Source organism: Lagopus leucura, unplaced genomic scaffold (genome assembly GCF_019238085.1).
Source record: "Lagopus leucura isolate 7727_CA_CO unplaced genomic scaffold, USGS_WTPT01 Super-Scaffold_100009, whole genome shotgun sequence".
In the NCBI taxonomy this organism is placed as follows: Eukaryota; Metazoa; Chordata; class Aves; order Galliformes; family Phasianidae; genus Lagopus; species Lagopus leucura.
In genome coordinates this window covers 22,121,677-22,149,526 of record NW_024962266.1, presented here as the reverse complement: position 1 = coordinate 22,149,526, position 27,850 = coordinate 22,121,677, and the positions used below count along the sequence as shown (strand labels likewise).

Sequence of the window (27,850 nt, the reverse complement as noted above, 5' to 3'; positions counted from 1 at the left end):
GTACACCCTTAAATAAATGATCCCTCTGCAGAGTCTGCTGTCTGAATATAAGATAAGCAATGAGTCTTATGAAAAGTCCAGAATTTATTTCTGGACTACTTTCTTCTGCTGTCTGTATTTACTCAAATAATACCTTGGCTCAGCTGCTGCTGTAGTAGGGAACTTATTATAGGTTTATAGGGGGATTGCATTTTTATCTCTCAATGATCTGTTTTGTTGTTACATAAAAGCATAACCTTTTTTTTTTTTTTTTTTTTTTTTAAAAAAAAAAAAAAAGGGAAAATTTAACTTTCCATAAGCCCTGCACATAATCAGAACAACTGCTTTTACTTATGTTTACTGTTCATCTTGTCAGCCCTAGCAGTGTCCTGTTGAGAGGCCTCCTGGTGTCAAGTGCACTCTCTTTCTTCAGTATAAAAAGGAATTTGTATTTGTAATGAACACTCATACGATAAATGCGACTCATATGATCTGTGTTCCACGGAAGAAACAAAGATTTTTAGCCTCACAAAAGGAATACTGTTAGAATTAATGTGCAGGGAATTCATGGTGGCACATTCAGAGCCTATCTCATCAAAGGAGCCAATGGGTGCCCTTCTGCCCAAATTGATGGAGTGGCTTTCATTTACCCCAACAGTGAATTTGTTTCCTACCCAGCCAGACCTAATACTTTTTGACACAAATAGATGGGAGGATCAGTCCATTAATGCAGAAGATTTAGTAGCTATTTGGTGAGTTTTTGCCATCTTTGACATTTCAGAATGGAGCTTAATGATGCAGCAGTTTAGCATAAACAACCTGACTGCATGGGGACATTTCTTTTCCTCTTTCTGCTACTTTCTCCTCCAGGCTTGGCATTCTTGGTGCGTCTGTGACTTGGGACAGTAGGGTCCCTTTTCAGGGTCTACAGGGTCTGCTTCTAAGCTTTCTTTGTGAGGCAGGAGCTCTAAAAGGGCACAGGTTAGTTTTTCAGAGCTTAAAATAATCCTGTTTCCCTGGGTCCTCAGAATATGTTGTGTTTAAATATATAAGGAAAAAAACAAAACAAAACAAAACAAAAAAAATTACACACTTTAATAGAAATACTTTTCCTTCATTAAATTAAATCTCTAAAGCCCAATAGCATTTTCAGTGCTTATATGAAAATGCCAGTGGGGATTTGAGATTAAAAGCGGTATTTTTGTACAAGTCAATGAAGATCTCAATAGGAAAGAACACTCTTCAAATATAAATTCCTCCAGTATCGAGAAAGACAGATTTTCTACTTAGGTCCTTGATAATGCTTCTCCCGGCCTTGTTATGAAATTCTGTTTTCACATATCTGATATAAGGCTGTTACACATTAGCTCTCCATTTAATGAAACCTTATTAACGGTGCCTTTTTTATTATAGAGATATGCCAAGCTACTCAGATTTAATTCATGTTTAATGGTAAACATGAGGTGCTGTGACCCATTTGTATGCAGCACATGTTTTCTGTTTCTATCCAAAAAAGTAGTAAATTTCATGTTAGAAAGAAAAGCATAATATATCCTCTGTTGACTTACTAGTATCATCTGGACATCATGAAAGGCCACTATATGTGTGTGATCCACAGCCAGATAAGTAGGAAAGGAATAGATTACGAAAACAAAATGTTTAAGAAAGCCATATTTTTCTTCTCCCTCTGAAGCCTTCTGTCTATTCAAGCAAATAAAACCTTGAAGTCTGCATTTTTGTAGATAAAATACTGAGTGATTGAGGTGCCGATTTCGGATAAGTTCTTTCCAAATTTTCCCAGTAAAGAGAAAAGCATACATGAATTGTTTTCAGTAATAAATGCATGCAGATGTAAAGTTCTTTTCCAATCAAGTATCTCAAAGTGATGTGTTAAAAAAACAAACAAAAAAATCACAGGTAGCTGTTACTAGTGCTATTAAAATGATTGTAAAACTAGAGAGACAAACAAGGCCTGTAAGTACTTACAGTTCTTGTACCAAGGGACTTTCCATATTTTGGGCAAGACTTTTGATCCTGTAAGTACTGACAGAAACGAATGTTGTTGCCGTTGTACTTTTACTGCTATGGTGTTAGTTTATTTTGATTCCCTTCCATTCAGCACAGTTTGAAAATGTTTGCTGAAAGTAGTGGGAGAAAGAGATGCATGTGGATTTGTGAGGGACTTGGCCAAAAGGAGAACTCTGCCTGTGGATGCAGGCATCTCCTGAACTTGGTGACAACTGAATGCAGTTTTTGAAGATCTAAACTTTGGGCTTAAATAGGATTTAGGTTATTTTAGTTGCTAAATCTGTTTTGGTTTTATTCTTGAGTGTCTTTTGAAAGGTTACTCATCAATTTAGTGGAAGACCAACAAAAAGAACACAGGATTTTGAACTTCAGTCCTTGTATTTCAGACAATGCTACATCACATCCTTGACAGAGGACAGTGACCTTCAAAAAGTTTTCCATTATTTTTGAAGCTTTCTGAAAATTAGGACAGTGGTTTGGGTTCAGCATTGACAACTTCTGAAAAATCTCTTTAGGGTATAGTCCTAAATGTCAGTTTGGACATGCCTGATCTGAGAGAAAGCTGTGGCGTTTTTTTGTTGTTGGCTTTTTTGTTTGTTCTCTGCAATGATTTGAAAATCTGCTTGAACTTAATGTCACAAATCTTATTTTTTCCTTTCCTTGGAAACGTGCAGTTCTGCATTACACCATCGCTCTGGAAACAAAACTGCTTAAATTCACTTTGACTCATGCCTGCTGTCTGTATGGTAATACTTGTAGAAACTATCTTCCTTCTCATTAGCCACAGTTATTATAATCAACTGATCAGGAATGCAAAGATAAAGCAAATTAAGAGTAATCTATTCTCTGTTTCTCCTAAATAAGTTCATAAACTCAGAAGGCAGTCATTGCAAGTGCTGACCTAAATTTTCATTCATATTAAGCTTTTCTGTCATTTACTGGTAGTTTCTCATGAAAAGGGCCTTCATGATTAAGTCTTTCCGTTGCTGCTGTTGTTTTTCTACTTATTTGGAGTATCTATCCATTTTTCTTTAGTTTGAAATCGCTCCAAATATCTCAGATGTTTTTTAATGGGAGAAGAGTGGGTAATGTAGCTTCTGTCAGAGATGTGGGTCAGACCAAGCAGGGACAGTCCTCGCAGCCTGGTGGGATGGAGATGGGGGAAGATGGGATGCAGGTGTTTTGCTGGTAGTTACACAGGTGATTTAGCAGCCTGAATTGGGTAAGCTGTTTAACCCACTTGAATTCATCACTTGAACGGGCTTGAAATTGCTTTTCTTTTACTGACAAGGGGCTGCTTGAAAAATACATCTGCTATAGCCTGAGGGATATTTGGGAAGGATTGTACCTCTTCTGCTATTGGGGGACACTTAGCTCGAACAGACATGCATGTGGTCGTGTTGTGTTCACTGATTTGTAACTCAAGGAGGAACCCCAAGGTTGACTGTTTGCTCTGAAATCTACCTTTGATAAAGGCAGGTAGTGTTGGATTCCAGGTCCGTTGAAAACCATTAGCATTCTCCTGCTGTATCACATGCAGATTTTCTTGGCTCACAAGAATAGCATTACATGGAGTATGCATCCTGTATCAGCAAAAGAAATGCATGCACGCAGAGCCATAGCCAGGGTTTATAAGGCTTATTGGAAGATGTATGCACAACTCCCTCCTCCACCTCCTCTGTCCTTATTTTCAGCTGACATTTCCCCTGGCTGTGTTTTCCCTTCTTCACTTTTCTGTCCTTTCAACAGATTGGGGTGAGAAGGGTTGTTTTTACTTAAATAACTTAAAATCAGCAGTACAGTCTTTGATTTGTCACTATCCAGTATCGGCTGACCTTTGGATCATCTGATCATATTTGGGGCAACTCTAAGCTCTGTTCTGTAGCCCTGGCTCAGGAATGCAAATGCCAGGTGGCAAAGATCCTTTTGATGAGGGGACATGGATTCATCCCCCATTCAAATAGAATAGCTGAACAACCAAAACTGTATCAAATGACATACTCTTCAATGTTGAAAGTTCCCCTGTATTTGTCCAGGAACTTCCGTACCATACATCTGTAAACTGAGTCCCTTTGTTTACCAGTGTTATTTGGCTTTGAAGAGGATTGTGTAAAGGGGTGAGGGGGAGAGCTTAATCCTCTTTGCCCCTTTTACTTAATTTGGGTCTTCCCATTCAAATCAGAAAAAAATTAGAAATGCTTGCTTGCTACGTGCAGCAAGATGTCTGCAGAGAAAAACTTACTGCTTTTCGACAGAGGAGCCTTTTCCAGTGTAGTTGGTCACTGAGTTTGGTTGTCCAAACATAGTCCCATTTAGTGTCTCAATGACTGTCTGATTCCTTGCCAACAGCGTGCACTAAGTGAGACAACACAACCGTAATCCTGTGTGGTAGGGTCCTTGCTAAGCCTAAACACACATCAAGGTTTCTGGACACGTTTTCACTGCAATCATTGCCACTTTGTTTTGAGAAACTGTTGCTGGCTTCTGTCACCTTTGCTGCTTTCGAGATTCCCAAATAGGCTGCATCAAATAAAGGTGAAGCCTAGAGTAAAACTGCGAGATGTCTTGCTGAATACCAGATCATTTTCAGGACAATGGTAAGGTAACTGAAAAGAGTACTCTGGATGAAGGTGTTCTGCATGAATCCTTTTCTAGAATCCAACCTGTATTAGAATATCTCCATGTCATGGTTTTATGATTTTTGGTCATCAGTATTCCACACCATAACATCATGTAATGCATTGGGGGTGGGGTTTGATATCTGCCGAATGTTCGTCCGTCGGAGAAGAACTACATTTCCCCAGGAGACTTTGCGGTCAGCAAGGGGATATAACTCCAAGCAAGGTCACCTGATCCTTCTTCTTCGCCTGCTCTTCGCTGTCTGCGCTTCGCCATCTGCACTTCGCCGTCTGTACTTCAGTCACTCAACTGGACTGCACTTCTCACCCCAGCATTGTGGTGAGGTCTATACAATTCAAACAGACTCTCTCTCTCTCTCATTGTATTTTACTAATACTATATTTAGTAAAATCATTTGTTCTACCTCAGATCAGTGCTGTTGTTTTCAAGTATTTTGGGGTCCCCTGCTTCCCCTTTCCCAGAGGCGCGGATCTGCAGATCCCTCCGCCCTGCTGGTCACGGAACTGGGCCGGACCAGCCCATAAACCATTGACACTCCACAAGATAAAGATGAGGCTGTGGGCAGTAGAGTTTATGAGCTGAGAGCTTGAAGTGACATGGTCAGATTGCACAGAAGAAAATGCATTGATGCCACAGTGTCAAAGATCTTAATGAGGTTGGATGACTCATGTGGGCAAAGAGGTTACTTAAAGTTCTTTGAAGTGACTTTCTTCCTCTTTTCTCCATTTTTGTGGGTCTTGTAGGGTTTGCACAGCGTGTGTAGCTGGCACCCTTTGTAGAGTTGGATGGATGAATATATCAAAAATGAATCACAAGCAACAAAGTCCTAGGCTTTATGCTTCTTTGGCATGGAGTAGCACATCAAGTTCAAGCTACTTAATTAAGGAGCAGTAAACAACATGTCAGTGTAGATGGAAAGAAGGACACCATCACAGGATGTGGCATCCCTCTGTGATATCAATTACTGTCTGAATTTTTTTTTCTCCTCTTAATTTTTTAAAGTAAATATCCCCATTCTGCATACTGACTCACATTCTGTATTGATGAGAAATATAAGGCTTTAAAAAACAATTGCACTGTAGCCTCATTACTATGAAAAATCCATTACATGGAAGTCATTTGTCAAAGCCAACTGTTTAGTTGCTGTAATTTACATATTTATCAAGTTTGATTGGAATGTAATGACTTTGACTTTCTTTATTTTTTTAACCTTTCTAACCCTCTTTCCATGACGAGGGCATTTCTTTTTTTTTTTCTTTGTGGAAAAGGGCAAAACATAATTCAATTTAGATTCATTAATAAATATATGTATTAGGTTTCAAATTTCAATATTTTATGTTGGAAATGAGTTACATTTCCATGTTCTTACATATAAATTGATGTGGGGTCTTACCAACCCATAAAGCTTTTGTCCCTACCAAGGGACATGGCTGGCGAAGAATAGACAGCACAACACTCTGTAAATGAGATAATGAGTGTCAAGATATGCAGTTAATATTGGATCTCCATAATTCTAGTAGTTGAAGGATCAGACACGCATGGGTTTCCAGCATAATCACATGATTTATTATGGATGATTACTTTCATTTGCATCTAGTGCTGGGAGGTTTGTGACAGAGCACCAAATAGAAGCATTATATTCCCTTGAATACAGGCCTGGAGACCTTAGGGACTGCTGAGGACACTGATCCAAGCATCTTACACCCCAGTGAGCTGTTATAAGACAGACAGGCGGAGGTGATGAGAGCTTGCTGTAGCAGCTGATATTGGGAGTTGTTAAAGCTGAGCAGTGTGTCACTGCTTGCTTGCAACTGGCCTCAAGTGAAGAAACCTCTTCCCCCTGCTACGGAAAGGCTAGAAGATATGATTCACTGGCTGTGAGAATGGCAAGTGAAGAGCAGAATGCCAGCTCTTATCTGAGCATTGAAACTTTCTCTATAAAAAGATCACAAGGACATGCGGATTGAGCATGGTGGTGTTCCTGTATGTAGGAGTTCATTTGAAGGGGTTACCTAGTTCCTCTGGAATATTCCACTACCTGAGCAAAAGCTAAAGCATTTGGGGTATGCAAAATTAAGGCATTTTAAAAAATATCAACACCAACAGAAGAGGCAAGTGAGAAATAGATTGAAATTCTGCAAAGGAAATTGCTGGATGAATACCAAAGAAAATATCCTCGGGTGAGACAATGGAATCATTTTCTGTAGAAATTGGGTGCTTGCCAGATGAGGATGGTCTAGATGGGCGTGAAAGGTCCTCACCAGATCAAATGTGAAAGAGAATATAGATATTTTGGTGACTAACTTTGAGACATAGTGAATATCAAGCAGCAGGTGGTCAGGCACAGATATAACCAAAGTGACAAAAAATGAGCTGTGGCATCCAGATCGTCAGCCCCTTTTCTGTCCTCTGCTGCTTCACAGCATCTCCCACTTGACATTCCAATCTTTGACGTGTCCCATCCTTTAAATAAATGATGACTGAGAGTGATCCCCTTGAGCTTCAACTTGGAGTGTGTTTTTATTAATTTATTTCTTGCTGTGCTAGATTTCTCCCCCTCCACTTTTAAAAGCTCCTTTGACTTTAATTAAAATTCTCCATAGGCTTATTGCCTTGAGAGAGAGACGGTGCATAGTATAGATTGGTTTTAACAGTTTGATGACTGGCTATGTGATACAAAGCTTGCACAGCCTTCTAGTGTGTGTGTGTATGCAGACAACAAAACAATTTTTTACATGTGCACTATGCTGTCCATTTGACTTTACTCCTGAATAATGGGACAAGAAAGTTCAATTAGAATAATTGAACTATAAAATTGTTTGAGTTGGAAGGGGCTCTTAAAGGCCATCTAATCCAACTCCCCTGCAATGAACAGGTACACCTACAGCTCCATCAGGTGCTCAGAGCCCCATTCAGCCTAACTTTGAATGCCCCATCATTCTGGGCAGCTAGGTTTGGTAAGCACTTGTGCATATGAAGTTAGTGGGCTGCATGCAAACATTAGAGCAGAATTCTGTCTGTGTGAGGATCTGTTCTTAGTTTGCAGAAAGGCAGGACACAAATGTAGCAGGCTGGTGCAGACTGCTGGAAGATTTTGTGTGTCCAGGTGGAATTTAAACATTTTGGTTTTGTAACAGAGAGGAAAAAGCCATCTAATAGTCTGTGAATCAAAATGGTAGCTTACTTAATTCTTGGTCCTTAATGAGAAACAAACGTGCTCAGCCTCTGGGCATGCATCCCACCATTCTTCTATGAAGGAAAGGACAAGAATGTGGCAGGACTTTATCTTGCCAGGCCACAGAACAGATGGTACAGGCTAAGTGCTCTTATGTGTGCAAAAGAGCTGGTAACTCAAGTTCTCATGAATGAGGAGCTGCTTTCCACCCCATCTTTGCCTTCCCCCTTACATTAAAAAGGGCTGTTTTCTTATCCTGATTTGAAACCAGTGTCTAAGATTACAGTAAAGACAGGATTGCTTTTGGGCTGCTTCAGGGACACGTGTGAGTTTTGCTCTGTGGTGAGCTGAGGGCTGTCTGTATCCCCCATCTTGCTGAAGTATTTTGAAATTTGTGTTGGGTATATAAGCCCCTCTGCTGAGCACCTTAATATCTTGGTGCTACATGCTCAGGTCTGAGTTCTAATTTCAGGCAAGCGGAGAGTATGAAGAGAGAAGCATCTTTTTTGTCTTGCAGACTTTAGGCTCTCTCTGAAGACAGTGTTGGTGCTTCCTGGAGGTCAATGTCATGTTCTGAAGAGCAGTGTTCTTCATGAATCTCATTTCAGCAGGTTGCTTTTTATTGACTGCAAGCTCAGCTACCAAAGAACATACTGTCATAGTTCAATAAAGGCCAAAACCTTTTGCAGAACACCTTATACGTCCTGCCTGGGATCACTGCTTTCAAGTCAGGCCTTGCACACAGAAGACTTTGTTCTTCTTAACCCTGTCAGTTCCTCACCTTCTTCCCAGGGTGGGTCTGATGCAGTCAAAAGAAAAATAAGAAAAAAACAACAACATCATCTGTGTCTGTACTTAAGCATGGAGTGTGCCCACTCTATTGTAACTGGTATTTTGGGAAGAATAATTCAGAACAGTTCATGATATTCATATCAGTGTCTGAGAGGTAGAATATAGGAGGTGAACCCAGTGACAACATTGGTTGCATTGCAGCGTGCTTTGCTGATTTCAGCCTTTGCTGGCAGAAGAAGGAAACCTTGATTATTTTTATCTTTGTTTCCTCCCAGAATGAGCCACACCTGACTTAGAACAAAATAGCTGTGTAGATATCTATACAGCCTTGTCTATCGCTTCATACTTCTCTACTCTTCTTTTTCCACTCCTTTTCCTGTTGAGGTCTGTTGAGGCTGTTTCTTAAGAGAAGAGTGAGGCATAGCCCCAGTGGGTAGTAGCCAGGCACACCTTTCCTGATCTCTACGTGCTGGTCTTGTAGTTAGTCCATTCTCCAATACTTTGTTCATTGGCCTTGTGAGATTAGAAGTGCCAGCCTAGTGGATTTTGGAGTTGCATCTCCAAATAGCTGTAGATAGCCTCTTCAGCTCTCCCTTTTATTTTACTTTTATTTATTTATTTTAAGGTTCCATAGTGCAAGGACGTGACTCTGCATCTAGAAACTTAAGAGAATTTTGGATAAAGCAGTACTGGGGCTCTCGGTCCTCTTCTGTGCACATGTTTCTATGCCTTTTTTTTTTTTTTTTTTAATTTGGAAAACTCTAAGCACTGAAGTTAATCACAGGCAAATCCACAGCAAAACTGGAACAAAGGTGTCCTGGCTGCTCCTGTGACTGCTGGACTACTCTGTGAGTGGTTGGTAATTCCCTCTTTGCTATCTTGGCTGAAATTCTGACATAAATTATTCCCTTATCTTTCAGCCCATGCATACTTGTAGCAAACAAACATAGCCTTAGCCCTCTCCACTGGAGAGAGCTGATAGAGAATTGCTTTATAACACGCCCTAGCAATATCTTTTGAATCCCTGGATTTTAAAGACAAACTGAAAAGATACCAATGTAACTGTAGTACTGCAGGTGGAAATGTCTTCCATCTGAATATTTTATTTCTAGCCCTTTGTATAGAGTGAAAGCTGCTGGGACAGGGAGCATTTCCAGAGGGAAGATAGCTGTGAAAAGACAGAACAAGATAGGTACCAGTTAGCACTGATTCCTTCCCTAAAGATGAGGCCTGCTTCTGTGGCTGCAGGCAGCTCCTTAGTATTTCTCCCTCTCCTCACTAATGTGTGGTTGTGGAGTTCAGTTAAGTGAAGTTTGTGGAACAGCTGTAGGTCTTTATACTGTCATTCACAATAACTGGAGAAGTGCTGCTGTGTATGTAAGATACCGCTTTTCTATCTGCATCTGCTGTAACATATTTAAAAAGAGATAAGTGGGATGTGTTTTGGTTTGTTCAGTTTGCAGTATGATACCCAATGCTGCAAGAAAAAAAAATGAGTATTGCAGATCAGCATCCATACATTCAAATACAGATGGGTTTGTTGTGATGCTACAGAATAGCACTGAAAGGCACCCAAGTAAAATAAAGACATTTAGAAAAAGAGGGCTAGAATGATTTTTTTCCTGCTGGTAAACTTTATTTTCTTGTTCTATACCAGCTGAAGGACACAAGCGTTTTGTGGGATTTGGGGAATGATTTCTGGGGTTCTGGGATTAGGCATCAAATTTAACAAGATGATATATAGCTTTGAGGAGACACATTTGATGTACCACTTAGCTTTCCCATAATTTACTGCCTGCCTGTGGTCTCTGGAGGGCAAGGGGTTTATCTACGCTCCAACTTGACTTTATAAATAGCAAAGCAGGAGAGGGAAAAAGAAAGTAGGCTGGGGACCTGCCTGCTAAACTGTTGTGGTATGATGGTGATGCAGGTAGGTGACATTAAATGCTACTGTCTGCATCCTTAATTATGAGTTGTCATCACCTTGGCCATTTGAGGACGATAATGTGCTGTTCATATTCTAGACTGCTATTCTTATTCATAGAACTGTATGTTCTAACGTTCAAAAGGGTATGTATAATTTAAAGACAAAACCTCAGGTTTTTTTTGGAAGTGTTTTTTTTTCAGCAGAGAGGAGGAGTGAGGAAAGACGATGTAAGTGTACCTTGACTGGTTTTGCATGTGGTTAATTTTCTTTCCTCAGAAGGGTGGCAAGCTGGAAGTATCAGACCAAATAGAAAAATGATTGCTTCCAAAACTTAATGGAGATTAAAAACAAACAAGGGGGTCTGTGAGGTAAGGAGAATCTTGCCCCACAATCATTTGCCATTTCTGATTTGCAAATAGCTTTGCAGTGTCATTTGATCTGTGCTTCAGCACAATTTTTACCAGGAGACGCTTCTGGCCTTTTCCTTTACAGTCAGATCCCTTTCCTGGGCTATTAGGTTGAAAATGCAGTCAAGTATTAACATCAAAATTGTTTATGTAACCTCCTGCTGCATGGAACCCCTCCAAAATACCTTGCAATTGAGGGAGGGAAGGGGCAGGAAAGCAAAAGCTGGATGGAAATAGTACCTGCTCTGGGATTTAAATACAGAATCACACAGAATGGCCAGGGTTGGAAGGGACCTCAAGGATCTTGAATATCAAACCCCCTGCCACATGCAGGGCCACCAACCTCCACACTCAATGCTAGACCAGGCTGCCCAGGGCCCCATTCAACCTGGCCTTTGAACACCTCTAGGGACAGGGCATCCATAACCTCTCTGGGCAGCCTGTTCCAGCACCTCACCACTCTCAAAGTAAAGAACTTAATAGGTCAACTCATTTCAGTATAGAAGTTAGTCTGTTGATATATGCCTGTCTAGTTAAACTGTCATTGATGTTCATTTAGCTGCATTTCAGCAGAAGTTGTTGGCCGTTAAAGATGCCTGAAAGGCATTGTTACAAAGGACTTGAAGGAGGAATAAAGAACTAGCTAGGCAAGGAGACCATTCACGTATTACACTTTCAGATTCCTGGGTGGCACTGAAATGTGTCGATAACTCATTCAACAACTACCTTCCAAACATTCTGAGCCTCTCATTCCTACTCCACCCTTTTGTTTGTCCCTGTAAGATGCTCGCATATAGCACAAACCTAAACGTTCCTTTCTCCCTTTTGGTTGGAGTATATTTAATTTGCTTTAAGCAGGAACAAACCTAAATCTCATGGTCTCTGAATAAGGAGCAGTTATGGAGGGGGAATACAATGAATGTCTTAATCCTGTGTCACCCTGCCTTTGAGACACTGTGTTACATTAAATTGATTTTGCAAATGAAAGCTAAAAGCTAAGCAAAAGCCCCCAATCTATTTTGCCTAAAGATGATTTTAGTGCTCTTTATGTTCCCCTAAATGACAAACCAATTTGTTACCTGCCTACATAAACATTTGCCTATATTAGCACCAGAAATGTTTTATTTTTATTAGCCCAAACTTTATCTTTTTATGAAGACACAAGGGCCCAGTAAAATTAGTGTGCAAATATAATACCCAATTTGCATTTTTCTATGGTCAGCAGAAAAGCTGAGCAAAATCAATTTGATATTAGGTCAGCATATACATCAATAAAGCATACATGCACACAGGACCATTGTAATGGTTCCTGTAATTTCTATGCTGCCAGAGTAGAGAGATTAAATAATATTAAATGCTCCAAAATAGCTTTGCTTTTAAGAGGGATGTAAAAAGAGAAAGAAGAGAGACTTTGGTATAAAATGGGCAATAAAGGATAATAGTTGCACAATCTCCAACTTTAAAACATTGTGACAATGATCTCAGAAGCAGGCTTCCTGCTAAAAGGCCCCAGTTCAGCAAAGCTCTTTTGCCAACACTTACATTTAAGCCCATTTTTAAACACAATAGAAGTCTGTCAAACTAAATCATGTATTTAAGCACCTGACAGAGTCAGGGCCAGAGCCTGAATGAAAATCTGGAACTTGAGAGGATTGGATCCAGTTTAGAGCATGCCAAGCAAGACCATTGCTGGGAAGAATCCAAGCACAAGGGGGGCTTTGAACAAAACTCCTCTGTGCTCTACATGGGACTACTTAAACATGGTGAAAGGTGAAGAGAGGCAGTAAGGGCATCTTGAAGACGTGCTTCCCCAGCACACAGCTGACCTCCTGTGGGTTCTTCTGCAAGGCACTTGAGATCCTGCCTATGCCCCTTCCAGGACAAGGGGACTCAGAATAGGCATCTGACTTTTAGAAACTGTAATGTAGTCTTTGCTTATTTCTGTGGTATGAAAGGCATCTGTTTTACCTGCTTAGTTTCTTTGCACAGCCTATGTGAGTCTTAAGAAAGAGGATGCTGGGAAGTGGCCTGCAATCCAGCTATAAGCCGGCAAGAAGAGCTTGTTTATTTGACTCCACCTTGTCCAGTGAGATTTAGTAGGGACCTAAAGTGACATTCTTTTACAACATGGGTTGCTGAGATGTGCGCTCCTACTTGAAATGACATCTGTGACCAGAAGTAACAAGAACAAATGGCATTAGGTGCTAATCTGTTCCCTTGGGAAAAGCCAGAGTACAGTAAAGGCTGCCTGGATTTGATTTGCTAAAGCAGTTTAACGTGGCGGAGACTAGACAGCCAGGACAGCAATGACATCAGTGTTTGCTTTCAACGCAGATGTTGTAGCTCTGTTGGACACAGACAAGGCGAGACAGCGCAGGGAAGTGTAATGCAATAGAGTTCTTTTCATTTCCTCTGTGGAGTCTTCAGCTCACGGGGTTTTGAATACAAAATGCTGGCAACAGCCCACCTCATAGTTCAAAACACCTGAGAAAGGAAGGCAATGTGGAATCTGTTTTGCCAATAGATAAAGAGGCAAATTGTTTAGGTCTCAGTCAAATTCTTCAGGCAAGGCAAATATAGTTAATGGTGACTGCAGTGGTAGACTTCAGATGGGAAGGAAGATGTTTAGCTCAGTCTTCAACATACCTGCTAGAAGTAAGAGTAGAAAATAATTCCAGAAATTGATAAGTTTTTTTCCTTGGAAAATTTTTTACATCTGGTATTTTGAAAGATCTGTTGCTATGGTAGCTGTTGGGGCATGAGGTACCACAGCAAAATACATTCTCTCCATTTGTAAAGTTGGATAATTCATGGCTAAGTGGGTCTGTAGTTTAGGTTTTGGCATCTACTGAGAAAAGGTACGCATCTGACCTTTTTTATTATAAATTCCATTGGTCTCTTCCATCCTGATGTAGAAAAGATGCTTCAACTAGAAGATTTTTAGTTGTATGTTAAAATGTGAGATAGTGATTTGTAGCTGTATCGCTGGTTTTACTGGGTTGGCCTTGGCTGGCTGTCACACTCCCACCCAGCTGCACTGTGTGGGACAGGAGAAAATGAGATGAAAAAGTTTGTGGGTTGAGATAGAGATAGGGATCTCACTTACCTATTACCCTCATAAGCAAATAAATTTGACTGGGAAGGAAATTAGTTTAACTTAATTCCATTTGAAATAATCTCAGGTAGTGAGAAACCAAGACTAAAATTAAAATGCCTCATCTTCCCTGGAAAACTCCACTTGTCACCATAGGCTTCCTTTCCTGCTCGTTAAAGTTGGTTTGCTGATGCATCTCCTTCCTCCCACACTACTCAGTGTTAATGCAAATGATGCGGAGTGGTCATCAACTTCTAGCTGATGGTGTTGTATTCCTTTATACTGCCTCCCACTTCTTTTCTGCAGACAGAATTGACCCCACATCTGCTATGTTTGTCAGAGACATTTCTTTCTTATATTTCTTTGCCTCTGGGGCTCTGAAATGCCAGAGTGGTGAAGTTGGAGTATGAAAGAATGAATGACTGGTTAAGTTGCGGGGTAAGCTGCTGTAGAACATTTAGAAGGGCTGAGGAAATAAATGCCCCATGGAGATCTGTTGTCCCATTGCCTCCAGAGAACAATCAAAACCAACCAAAATGTATTGATTATTTCTGTGATTTTGTTAGATATGAAAGCTGTAAAAACTGAGATGAGAGAACTGAACATTTATAAGAACCAGGACTTTTTTTTTTTTTTAAACAGAAAAACAACCAACCAGAAAATCATGAGGTGATCTCAGTCCCCAAATATCTTTCTATGTTTGGATATGTATGTAACGCATATACCTGATTTAATTATTTTATTTTTTAAAAAAGCTTGGATTTAGTTTTCAGTTGCCTATAAATGTAAAAACTATTTCACAGCAGAGATTTAAATTGAATCCTGCTGTGTCCAGTACTTCCCCTGCTGTGTGTGTTCAGATCTAGGAAAGATACTAACGGAGGTCCTGACCTCTTATGGTCCTTAAAATCCCCAAAACCGCTTTGAAGAGGCATAACTTTTATTTTCTGTTTGTTGAATGCTATCACTGCACAGAGGGAACACACTGTGTGACCCAACCTGTTTACAACTAAGCAAATGGCCAAAGCAGTGTGGTTTAAAGATGGTAGGAATTAAGTGCTCAATTAGCCACCTTTTATGGTCCACCTCAGAGGTCCTTGCTATTTAATGTAATAGGGCAAGTCATTTCCTTAATGCAATTCATGTAGTTATTGTCTCACCCCAGTTTACTTCTGATCTCTTTTCCATACTTCAATATTCCTTAGTATCTCTTTTCATCAGAGCAGATGAGGACCCAAACAGAAGAGGAAAGATCCCTCAAAGCAAAGCCCGTGGCAATGAATGTAATTGGTTAGCACTTCACCATGCTTTGGTGCTGCTAAGGCTTGCATCAAGCGTTAGGCAGGGTTCAATTGGCTTTACGATGTGAATGGACCCCCACTGTTCTTGTTGCCCCAGGGGGTATTTATCACAAGTGAGAGAGCAATTACAGTGCAGTTAAACTCCCTGTAGTAAATCTTGTTTTATAAAAGGAGAGCTAACTTTGTTGTTGCAGGTTTGGCTGCGTGTCATTAGATTTGCAGCCCTTGTGCAGTCTGCTGCTGTGGCCTGGTACGGAGACCCAGTGACGCTGCCTACTTTAATTATAGATTGTGCTTATTTATAATGTATGACCAATTTTAATAAAAGGATATGCTTTAATATTAATGTTCCTTTGTGTCTTACATATGGAACCCAGTTTAAGGATCTTTTGTCTCTCTTTTTCCTTCTGCCACCTGCCACTCTGCTGCAGCGAACCTGCGCCCAGGTGCTGAACAGAAAGTGGTGTTCATCACTGCACGAGTCCATCCTGGGGAAACGCCTTCTTCCTTCGTGTGCCAAGGTGAGTGCCTACAACACCATGGTTTTGTAAGAAATGGGAATACCAGATTGGGTTTCCTACAGATTCACTTGTTGGATTTGCCTAATTTTGTTGGTCTGATAGAAGGCTGAGTTCACGTGATGTTTTTTCCCATAATGGAGATAGTAGGGAGTCTGTCACCTCTACCCAGAGATCAGTGAGAATATATCAATCCTGAGATTTGTGGATGTTTGCTGAATTTGGTCAAAACTGAACAGTGGGCTCTGAGATTATTCAGGATTTTTTGACAGTTCAAGATCCATACATGTAATATGATGGCATAAGGCTCCTTCCTGTAGGGAAAAAATGATGGAAAAATTCCGGGAGTGGTTCTCAGTTGAGTGATCATTTTTCTCACTATCTACTATCTTCAGCATCTTTTCTGCTGTGAAGCAGTGGCTCTAGTTCTCCAGTGTAATTCTAAGAGGCCTCTATTTGTCTGAAGCTGCTGCTCTGAGAAGCACAGCTCCCAGTGGCTGACAGCTGTTCCCTGCACAAAGCATTCCTGCTAAAAATAGAAAGCAAATTACCCAGCTCATATTTATAAAGAGCTGTAAATCCCAGGCTTGTGGGTACAAATAAATAAATAATCCTGGCATGTGTTCGTATAGCTTCATTGTATAGGCTGAAATATTGTACTTATGGTATGTGACTTTTCACGGTGGTAAATTGTTGGTGGTATAAATCAATGCAACTTCCCTGAAACCAAGGGAATGTGTTAATTTACTACATCAGCTCGGATATGGCCCTGCCTAACCAATGAGTTGCATCAATCAAGCTTACGCAGAGCTTATTACATTGGCTGCTCGTAATGCTGCAGATTGGTTTGCAACTGGTCCTGTTGGTACCTAAAGACCTCAGTAGGGAAAGTCTGGCATGGCTTCATGGTCTTCTCTGTATGTTTCTCATATTGGCCAAGTCCCATATCTGGCATTTCTCTGAGGCAGAAGGTCAACAGCTGTCACTTTTACTGTCCTAGCCCAATGGGCTAAGGCAGTACCAAGCCTCTTCTCAGAGAAAGGTAAAACACTTCCTTTTAGAGATCAGACCTCCATAGTGAGTGCAGGGAAAGTCAGTTTTCCATCTCCTATGGTAGCATAGTCAATGTAGAGCATTATAGTACACATGGTGTTTTGTTAATGAATATGGATTTTTAATTGGATGCTTTGATTCTGTTCATGGCTGCTGGCAGAGCCCTGTGAAATGAGGGCTGAGGCATGCTGCTGAGGTGGTGTTTTGTAAGTGATATTATTTTGATAATGGAGAGTTTATACAAAAAGAGGGGGAAAAAAGGATGTGAAGAAGCGGGTGGCAAATTTAGCCTGATGAAACAACTGGATGGAAGTCATGCTCTGATTGTCTGAGAAAAACTTTGCATTTTACAGGAAAATTAAAACAAAAAGAGAGGGGGAATGTAAGAAGAGAGGAGGGGTCAGTCTTGGAGGAGCACATTAGAAACTTGCTGTGACTGCAGTTATAATGCACGCTTCACTCACTTGGAAATGCACAGATCTGAAGGCACTGAACTCCACTGTGCATCGAGCCATTCTGCCCAGTGCAGATGAAACTGCCTTGTGTGTATAATTAGTGTCAAGACAAGTAGAAATGGCAAACATTTCAAGGCTGTTGCTGCGTAGTTTCTAGCATTGCCAGATGTGAAATTGGGTGCTTGCTCCATCTTTGAAAACTTTTGCGTGGTAGGGTCAAAAGAAGGGATGAAAAGGATCCCTTGGGCAGTCAAGTGAAGGCATAATAAGGAATTTTATTTCTGGAGTCCTGGGAGGAATTTTGGCAGAGTTAGATACTGCAGATTTAATATCCAAATGCAAGCCCAGTCAGTGTGTATGGAACATGTCAGGATTTTTTTCCTCGGTAGAGAGATTTCTTCTCGAATGCTTGATTATACTCACCACCTGAAGTATTAAGATATGGAAGCTAATCCCAAAGATTCCCCAGGTGCAAGCAGCATCTTATATATGGAAGAGCAGTATTTTGACTGCCTGGGCCTGGATAATCAGCCAACAGAGGAATCAATGATAAGTTACAAGCTTTCATTTTTCATTCTTCTGTTTTGTTCTGAATATTTTATTCAGTTCTGGGTCTGTCATCTTTTTTAAGGCACTAAGCTCGTAACTAACTCCTTACCTGTCTTTGGGCTAGCTGCATCTCTTCCTGCTCTCTAGTGTAGCACCTGCACCAATTTCCTAGGGCCTGACACCACTATACTCTTACAGCTTCCACTATCTGGTTAGGCAAGATGCCCTGAGAAGAAAGTTAAATAACCTTGATGCATCAGTATGTACTTGGTCCTGACTGTGGATCTTTTGTCTTCCACCTTATCCAGATGTGGAAAACCTAAACAAGAATATTTGTGTACCTGTGGGAAAAGACCATAAATACCTCTTTCCATTCCGAGCTGTATTGTTCGGGTCATCCCTCTTCGTACTCCATAATGAGGAATCCACCGTAAACTGGGATTTTGATGAAAACGCTCCTCATTCATGTACATGTGAGAACATTGTAAACTCAGATGCAAGTGCTATTCTCCTTTCTGCTGTGGAATGCTAGCAGCAGTAGCCAGACTTCCTTAGAATCATTAAACACCTCGTCCAGCAGTTAAAAACAAGTGCCATAATATTTCACACATGGTGCGGCTGCTGAGCTGTAGCTCTCTTCATTAAAAGGCAGACAAAACCCCAAAGGGCCTCTTCACAGAAAGATGGATTACAAACTTTTGTTTCTGTTTTGGTCTTTTAAGAGTTATTACAATGCTTCAGGTCAGCCTTTTTAGGACATTTTTCTGATAGTTCTTAACTGCTTGTTGTGAAGTTCGAGGTCAGAGATGGAGAGTTAGTCAACAGAGAATGCATCGCATGAGTACCCGTTACATCCAAAGGTTGGGCAGTGCTCTCCTCCTCAGGCTGTGACACTCATCGTGAGCATTGATGCTTGTCATGTTTGGGGATGAGAAAGTAGGAATAGGGTCTAGGATGTAAAGGGTTCTGTTTTCAGTTTACTCTTATGAATGTTTTCTAACAGACTAGAGTCACTGCTGCTACTGGGGAGTTTTTATCATTTAAAAAAATAAAAGTGAATTCATTTTACAACTTGAATTAATCTCTTGTGGGCTGTTCAGATTTCTGAGAGGTTTTAATTATGATTTTGAATCTTTTTTTTTTTTTTTGTACCTGTCTTAAAAAGTGAAAAAACTGTTCCCCTCTTTCTCCAAAGGGAAAAAAAAAAAAAAAAAAAAAAAAAAAGTATTTTTGTTTCAGAAAATATTTTATGTAAAAAATATATGCTACTTACTGTCTTAGTTTCACATTGCACTTCTAGGACAAGCATCTTAAGTAAGTAGATAGATACTTCTATCTTACAGATGGGATCAAATAATGTCTATATACACATGCAATATGCACGTGTGTGCAAAATCTGTCTATGAGTTCCTACCCTCTAATAGCTGATGTTTAGACAGCTTTCCAAAGGCTAATTTCATTTAAGATCTGGCAATAAGAGTATTTTTTTTTTCCCAGTGTTCTTAGTCTTATTTTCCTTCCTTTGCCTGCTAGATTTTCTTTGTGGGAGGCCGCAAATGCACGTGGAGTGTTGTAGGAGATTTGTTGGCTAGCATGTTGAGATTTGTTCTGTATGCCTTGGCTTTTGCAAGTCTAGCACCTGCGGCTGTAGCAACTCTAGATGTAGTTAGGCATGGACTGGTCCTCATAGGCTCAGCATCTCGTGTTAGAATGGGAACTGCTGTCTTTGTAATATGTTTGCCAGTGTGATGTTCATAATGCCACTTAAATGTAGAAATAAAATATGGTCCTATAAGCATTTACTCTAAATAAAGTTTGCTGAGCTGGGAGCCCAGAATGGAAAACCCAGTGCTATAGAGATGGCAGAGGAATCCCACAGCTGGGCTTGCAGATGCAGAGCATCTTGTACTAAATGCAGTTTGACCTGAAGCTGACCTTGAAGATTATGGGCTGAACAGGGAGCAGCCATTAAAAAGAAAATGTAAGGAAAACAGGCACCTGGGACTCTTATCCATAAGAAATGGAGCAAAAATGACTTTTCAATCAATCTCTTTTCATTACCGCTGCTTAAATGGATGCTCCCTCTAGCTTCAGCTTAAATCAGATGATATGAAATGAAAAACCAGACTACACTGGTCAGTGTCTTTTGGTTTTCAGTTAACATTCTTTGTCTGTTTTTTATCCCCACTCTCTTCCCACTAGAGGGCAGGAAAAAAAAATCCTGACGTTTGTACAAATTTTAATTCTATATTTAAACAATGAGATAGAAGGGGACAGACTGCCTGAAAGCAACTGTTTCTGCTGTTGTAGAATAACTCACCAGGCTGGTGGGTTATTGAGCTTGCTCTCTACATGACTAAGGTGCTATTTCCCCCTTAGTGTGCTACAAAGGATTTTATTTCAGGACAGATTCAAAATATTCTTTTATCACTTATTTATTTGTTTGTTTATATATTTCTGGAGGATCCCTGAAGGAATTAACAGAAGAGTAAAGTTGCTGCAACAGAACTGAGACTCCCCTTCCCTTCCCTTCCCTTCCCTTCCCTTCCCTTCCCTTCCCTTCCCCTCCCCTCCCCTTCCCCCCCTGCTTTTTTTTTTTTTTTTTTTCTTTTTTCTTTCTTTCCTTTGTGGCAGACACATTGCAAATGTGTAGAGTCATTCAGGAACTTGTTGCTTCTGCTTGGAATTTTTGCTGAACTTTGTCATTCATTATGAAGAAATAAGAGAAATAAGCTGCACCTGGATTAAGAGTTGCTTTTCTGCTTCCTTCACTAAGAATAAATCTTAGAGCATTAAGAGTGTAAGTGATAGCTGAAAGACAGGACATGGCATGTTTTAAATACAAGAGTATACGCAGCTAATGAAGCCTTTACACATGAGAAGAACCTTTCTGAATTAACACAGGTGATAATCTTGCTTATCAGTTTCTAGAGGATAAATTTCACCTAGAAAAATGGATCTGTGTTCCATAGGTATTGGTATAGAATGCTTTGGTTCTAGCAGCTGTGCTGGAGGAAAACACTGAGTCCCAAAATTGCCTTTTGTGGTAGTGATAGGATCCTCAGGGCTTGAGGGCGTTGTCTGCTGGACTTCACCTAAGGCTGAATTTGTGTTGGAATACATGCTTGCTTTTTGTCAATTCTAACTTCATTCTATGTACTTTATTTGTTGTACTTTTCATTTTAGCAAGCTAGATCTTCATTTCTCAGCTGTATTTCCTAGCAGTGGAAAAAAAAAACCAACACAGAATTCCATAGAATACATGAATTTTACATAAACATTTTTGTCATACTAATGTCAGGTTTCAGTTCTGTCTCCTCTGCTAAATGAAAGCAGATGAAAGCAAATGCTTACACTATGCTGGTTACATCTAGGCTCAAAGAAGTGAATATTTCTGTATGTATCACGACATAGCTTGTGATTCATCTCAGTGCAGGAGGGTGCTCTGCTCTGGCCATACTGCAGCTCTCAGACAAAAGACTGCCCTTTGTGGTACCTTTGCCAGTGTTTCAGCTTGCTGACTACATTTCTGTTACTGAAGAGAATGGAACTAAATAGAAGCTCCTCCTTAAAGGGCTTCATACTGTCTTCCTGACACAAAAGTACAAAAATGCTGAGCTTCCATTCGTTTTCAGTATTCACTTGTATCCCTTGCAAACCTCCTCTCCCAGCTGCAATACATAGGAAAATGCATCTGCCATTTCTGCCATTGCAGAGTGCCATCCCAGAGGTGATTGCTCTTAGTTAAGAGGAAAAAAAAAAGAAAACTCTTTCTATGAAATGAATGGCATCCTGCGTACAAAAGATATTATGCATATGTTGTGGTGGGAGTGGATGGAAGCACTCTGTTAATTTGCCACAGCTTAGCACTTACAAGCAATGAGGGAGCATGGCAAACAGAAGCTGCAGTTCATGGTCTCTTTTATAGGGGTTCAGGAAACCTAATGATGAGAAGCAGACAAAGACAACAGAATTCAACAGCCCAACCATAAAATGAGCTGCGGGGCTCTCTTAAAGTTGCTAGAACTGCATTCATCCTTCTCACTAGGACTTTTTTTTCCCTCTAAGTGCACAGCTCCTAAGCTTTAATACAAAGGGAAATGCTCTCCTTGACTTTTAAAGCAACATGAAAAACACTATTGTCTGTCCCTTGTAAATCTCCTGGATGGGATTTTAGTGTGAAGTATCCCAGGGGAGGGAGGTTGTTCTGAGAATATAAAGCGTCCATATTGGAGTAACAGAAATAAAAGCTCCTCTTAAAAATGTTGATGTAAATAGGCCATAAGAAGAATTTCTGTTACCCAAAGTGATATTAGGTATTACAAGATAGCATGTCTGAATCAAATTGCTGTGGTCTCAGGCAGGCGTGAGAGGTTACACAACTGGTTTCCTGAGCTGGAAGAAATTTATAATGAGGTTAAATTTTTCTGGCTCTGTAGTTTTGTTATTTACTCTTACTGTTCACTCTTGGTATCCCTTCAGAAGCAGTGGGATGGTGAAGCTGGGCTCAGCAGACAGGTTCACCCCATGAGCCTAGACCTGCATGCTCACTTTGCATCTTCTGTAGTAGGAGTGGACTGGTCTTAATTCCTCATCCCTAGGATAACAAGGTCAGCTTTGCCTACCCAGCTAAGAAATGTCAAGTGGTTTTGTTTGATTCAGTTTGCTCTTTGCCCAGGGCAGGCATTTGACTACCTCTGCTTTACTAATCCTCTTTACAGTAATCAGAGTTAAAGGAGTCCTTGGTCTTCAAGAGAGAATTGAGAAAGGCTTCACTGCACAACAGCAGGCAAATTTGCTTTGTCTCCGGGTGGGTTGCCCAATTAATCTCTTAAATACACTGGTTTTGCAATGTTTTTTCACTGCTCATACTTGTGACTAAATTTGAAGATCGTTTCCTCCCACCCCTAACTAATCCACCTCTAAGCCAGAGCACGTCATCTTTGTAACAGTACACTGTGCCACTTTGTTGGTGTCTGAGGACAGGAAGAAGAGAAAATACTGATATAGCTGAAATTCATGGTCACTTAGCTCCCCTTAATGTGGTCTGTTTTTCAGCTGGAAACTGAAATCCAGGTGGGTTTTGAAGATGTTTGTCTCTTCCCAGTAATCAGTTAGATCGAGGCCATTTTACATGCATATAGCTCTGAATAGCTTTGGGCAGCTCTTCTGGGGAGTGGTATTATGCTCATGTTGTGTAGCTTCTCTGGGCCTCATCAAGAGAGCAGGCCTGTGGGAGGTACTTGGTTTATGGCCAAGAGCATCCATTGCACTGTGCACATAGCTTTCCCCAAGGAGCTTGGCTTCCCTGGGTCACATGGTGCTGGTGGATCAGGTGCTAATGGGGATATCTTGAAGTCCTGCCCAAGTGGAGTTAGACCAGAGCATGAATATGCAAAAATCAGAACAGGGCTGTAAAAAAACAAGAAGTTGAGTGTTGTCTTTAGATCCCACCTGTGTGGCTCTGTTGTCAATGAAAAAGCAATGGCTCACAGTGAGTAATTGTCATTAATTTCAAGGAGTCTATGCTGTGAGCTGAAGCCCTTTCTGTAAGGGCAACAGTGAGATATGTACTGATCAAGCTGTATGTGTTGTAGCAGCATGTCTGGTTTCACAATTAGCTCTCTTCTTGTTTTCACACTTTTCTTTAAGCCTTTTCTTTCTCCTTTAGTAGCATCCAAGCTCTTCCTCACAACTGATATTAATCTTGCTAGTCTATCGTTTCTAGCTTTGTCTTCTGACCCTTTGTTCCTTGCCTGCCCTGACTCAGTTCAACTGAATTGATTTTTGTTTTCATTTTGTTTTCAGTTCCTTTGTCTCAGAGATGCCCTGTGCTTGCCTTCCTTATCCTTTTGCCTCTGCAGTAGCTGCTGCTCTAAGGAGCCTGCATTCATGTGTGGCTAGGACTTGGCTGCTGAAAACTTTTTTTTTGACATGAGGGCACCTGGATGAAATTCTTCCTTTGCCCCTGAATAGTTTGCTCACCTGTTTTGTGTGTGTCAGAGTATTGTGTACACGTTTATAAAGAGTCTCCTTGACTTCTGCCGCTTAAATCTCCTTCGGAGGGCAAGTAGAAGGGACTCGTGATGAAAGCAAGTTCCTCCCTGAGAGAACAGCACCTTTGCTGAGGTCATCTTTGCTCTTTCAATGTGGTCCTGGTTTGCACTCTAAGGTTTGAGAGAAGGGGGTAACGGGGCACATGCTCCAGCCCAAAGTAGACATACGTGCCTTACCAGTCGTGCTTAATGTTATCTTGAAAGAAATATAATTGTGCAAGTTGTTTTGATGGATAATACTTGGACAAAATTCTATTAAATGCTTTATGGACAATGAATTAGAACGTGGGTTTGGGATCATAGAATCTTAGAATCACCGAGGTTGTACAAGACCTCCAAAATCATCTAATTCAACCATCCACTTACCGCCAATATTTCCCCACTAAACCATGTCCATTAGTACAACATCTAAACATTTCTTGTATACCTCCAGGAGTAGTGACACAACTACCTTCCTGAAAGTCACCTTGCCCAGGAAAATTGGGCCCTAAGAGATAGGAATGGCTGCTAAGTAACCATTTCCAGATGTGCCCCATGGTGCCAAGCTCAAGGGTCTGGTATCTTGTTACCCCTTGCTGAGCATGTAGTACAATCTACTCATCTGTCTTCTGACATAGAGATTAGTTTTAATATTTGCTTTTTCTTTATGTAGTAAATGATTGGAGATGGCTGAAACGCTAGTTATTTTTTTTAATTCCACAGTTTTTCAAAGAATGCTTTATTAGTAATACTGTGAAAACTCACTTTTGTATTTGTTGTTTTTTTTTTTAATCTTGTATTCTTGTCTCCCTTCCCGCATTTTTGTCACTTTATCACTGAAGGAAGTAAATATGAAGGGGAGAGGGGTTGGGAAGGGAAAGAAAGAAAAAAAAAAAATCAACTATTGATTTGTTTTCACAGTTAAAAAAGGGAAGAAAGGAAAAATGTGTAGGACTTCTTTATGACAAAAACATTTCCTTCCAAAGTTAGAAGAAAAATTCAATTTTGAGCCAGCACACAAAATATTTAAAAAGTTGAGTCCTGCCTTATGTTATGGTCAAACATAAGCCAGGTTTTTGTGTCACTGCAAAACAGATACATTATGAATAATAACAGTATAGCGAGTCATGACACCAAAGTAAGAACAGGAGGATACAGATTCCTTGCTGCAAAACAAGCCAGTTAGGCCTTTTGAGCTTTGAGCAAAACCTGGTCTAGTGTGAGGTGTCCCTACCTATAGTAGGGGAGCTGGAACTCAATGGTTTTAAAGGTCCCTTCCAACCCAAACCATTCTATGAGTCTGTGATCTGTCAAATGGTGGCAAAATTGAAGAGCGGAGCTGCAAAAATACCTTCTCCCAAGAGATGGTACAAGAGTACCATGCTTTTAAAGTTATGTCTGTCTTCTTCTGGGAAGGAGTGGGGAATAGCAAGCTCTGCTCTCCTGGGTGAGAACTAGAATCCCTTGGAAATTAACTTGTAATTCACTGCAGGCAGGCTGGCTGCTCTGTATTGGATCCAGCAGCTGCTGTAAGTGGCTTTGAAATAAACCTTTACTCCACAGTGCTCGTGTTAGTCTGAGGTCTCAGCTTGCCTGGTGTTTTCAGTGGCACTCCTTCCCTTCTGATTCCTTTCTGATGCCTCTGATTATTTTTTTTTCTTCTTCATGACAATTTCCCTGGAGGCTAAGGATAAGAGCAAAATAACACCTTGACATTAGTTTATTTGGTCATAGTGCTGCTGGAGTCTAAACCCATTGCTGCTAAGTGCTTGGGGAGAGGTTCTGTCTGAGGGCTTGCTGGCACTTGAGAGTTCATTTGCATCGAGGCAGGCTGTGAATGTAGAGTGCGGTAGATTATTTCTTGAGAAATTCTTATTCTGGAACAAGAGCATCTTATTATTCCTACTTAGTTTAATATGCTTCAAAGTAGATTCTGCAATAAAAATGTCTCCAAACAGAGTTCCTAAGGAAATGTTTTCTTCCTGAAGCAGCAACAACAAAGCTCCTCAGTCTTAGAGAAGCCCTGAGAGTTATATCTTGCTAACTTCTTCCCTAGTGCTCTTCAGATGGAAATGTGTACTCCTTACCTGCCTGGAGAATTTTACCTCTTCATGCAGAGATGCTCATGGCAGACCTACTCATGTGAGGACAGTTTGCTCTCTGAACATTCCATCTTCATTGTTAATTACCGTCAACTTCAGGATATTCAGTGCAGCTTCATTTTCACAACAAGGCTTTCTTTGGAGGGGAGGTGGGGGCTTACAACTTATTCTGCTGCTTAGCAGCCAGGAGCTCATCTTAGCTCATAGAGAGCGGCCCTCATTTATTTCTGTAGGGCTTATTCTTGCCTGGATACCATGCACTGTAGATAAAAAGAGATCCCTCTCCACTGGTGAGGAGTAAAGCAAAGCTGTTGCAGTATTGTTTTTTTTTTTTTTTTTGTGTGTAGAGATATGGTTACTTTTGTTGTTGGTTTTTTTTTTCTTTTTTTTTTTAATAAAGATTAAAATCAAGAAAAAAAGCATTTTCTTCCTGGAGCCTGGTGTAAGCAGCTATCCAACAAGTCCCCTCCAGCAGCTCTGGAAGCAGCCTGAGGATGTACATCTTTCATCTTGAATTCAAGGCAAGAAAATTCAGATGCAGCCAGCAATTTCTTGGCCATCGTATCTTCCCAGAGGATTAGGATTTTGTTGAATAAATCTCTCTCTTGTTTTTTTCCTTCAGTCTGGTCAGCCCATGAGTCACCCAGAAGTAGTTCAGATATTTCACACAGTCCCTACTTTCATTGTCTGCAGAGACTGAAGTTACAGACTTCGCCGTGCATGTAAGACTTCTGTTTCATCTCAGTTTAGATCAGAATTGCTGTGCCTACCACCGACTCACATGTATCAAGGGGGAAATGTTTGCAGGCCTACTTTTCTCTCACTGTTGGTTTTACCCATGTGGCACTCTCAGATGTTTTTCTGTAGTGCAACCCCACAGAAGGTAGAGTGCTGGCACTAGATTCAGGAGGAAGGTAGCCATATCTTGCAAAGAGTGAGGTCAGCTGTAATGCTGATTCCCCTTTTATGTTTCTTGTGACCAGAAGCAACCACAGGGAAGTGTAAAGTAACTCTTTATTGAATCAGCAGGTCTTCTCTTTTTGTTTTCAGAATCTAATAGGTGTCCATTTTAGAGGTACCTATTAGGTTTCGTTGAGTGACAAGAGAAATGTACTGTGCCTGTGGACTTTCTTCTGCCCCACTTGGCTTCAGGAGTCTTACAAGTGACTTTGCCTGGGTGGAAACAGATGGGCTGCCTTGCACCTTTTTAGCTGTTTTTTTTATAGAAGGACTGGAAAATCCAATAAAAGTGAAGTGATATGCACTGCAAGCCTAGTAGAGTAGAAATCAATGAGGCAACCAAAAGGTGCCGTTATAGATGATTTAGTGTAAGTATTCATGTCAACAATAATAGAAAGTGATCACTTATCCCTAGAGGGGGAAGGAGGGCATAAAACCTCACAGGTTTTCTGTGGAGGAGGGCTGTTATCATTAGAATCTGGAGAATTTCTTTTTTGTACTTGAATTGCAAAGCAGCAGCTCCAGTAGAGGCCAGGACCTGGGGTTCAGTCCTGAGGAGAGAACTCTTTGGTTCTACTCTTCAGCTGAGCAGGCTGAATCTCTGAGCTGGAGCACAAGAAGATGCAGTGTGTGCTCCTACCCAAGTTCCTGTAAGCTCAGATTCCTGATTCATTTTGAATCCCTTGTGTGTATCCCACACTGAGGGGCTCAGGGCATGAAGGCACACAGGACCTGGACGGATGGCTCATTCCTCATGTGCTCTTGCTGCTTTCCAGCATTGTGTGCTCTATGTCCACACAAGCAGAGCTGGTCATACCAGCAACCTGTATAGCCA

General features: G+C 40.7%; 1 protein-coding gene across 1 annotated transcript in view; it reads left to right on the top strand.

Moving 5' to 3' along the window:
• Positions 1-27,850, top strand: part of AGBL4 (AGBL carboxypeptidase 4) — an 849,283-nt gene that overhangs the window by 638,453 nt on the left and 182,980 nt on the right. The window contains exon 7 of the mRNA XM_042873634.1: positions 15,775-15,864. Coding sequence (XP_042729568.1) covers positions 15,775-15,864 — 90 coding nt within the window. The remainder of the gene's footprint in view (positions 1-15,774; positions 15,865-27,850) is intronic.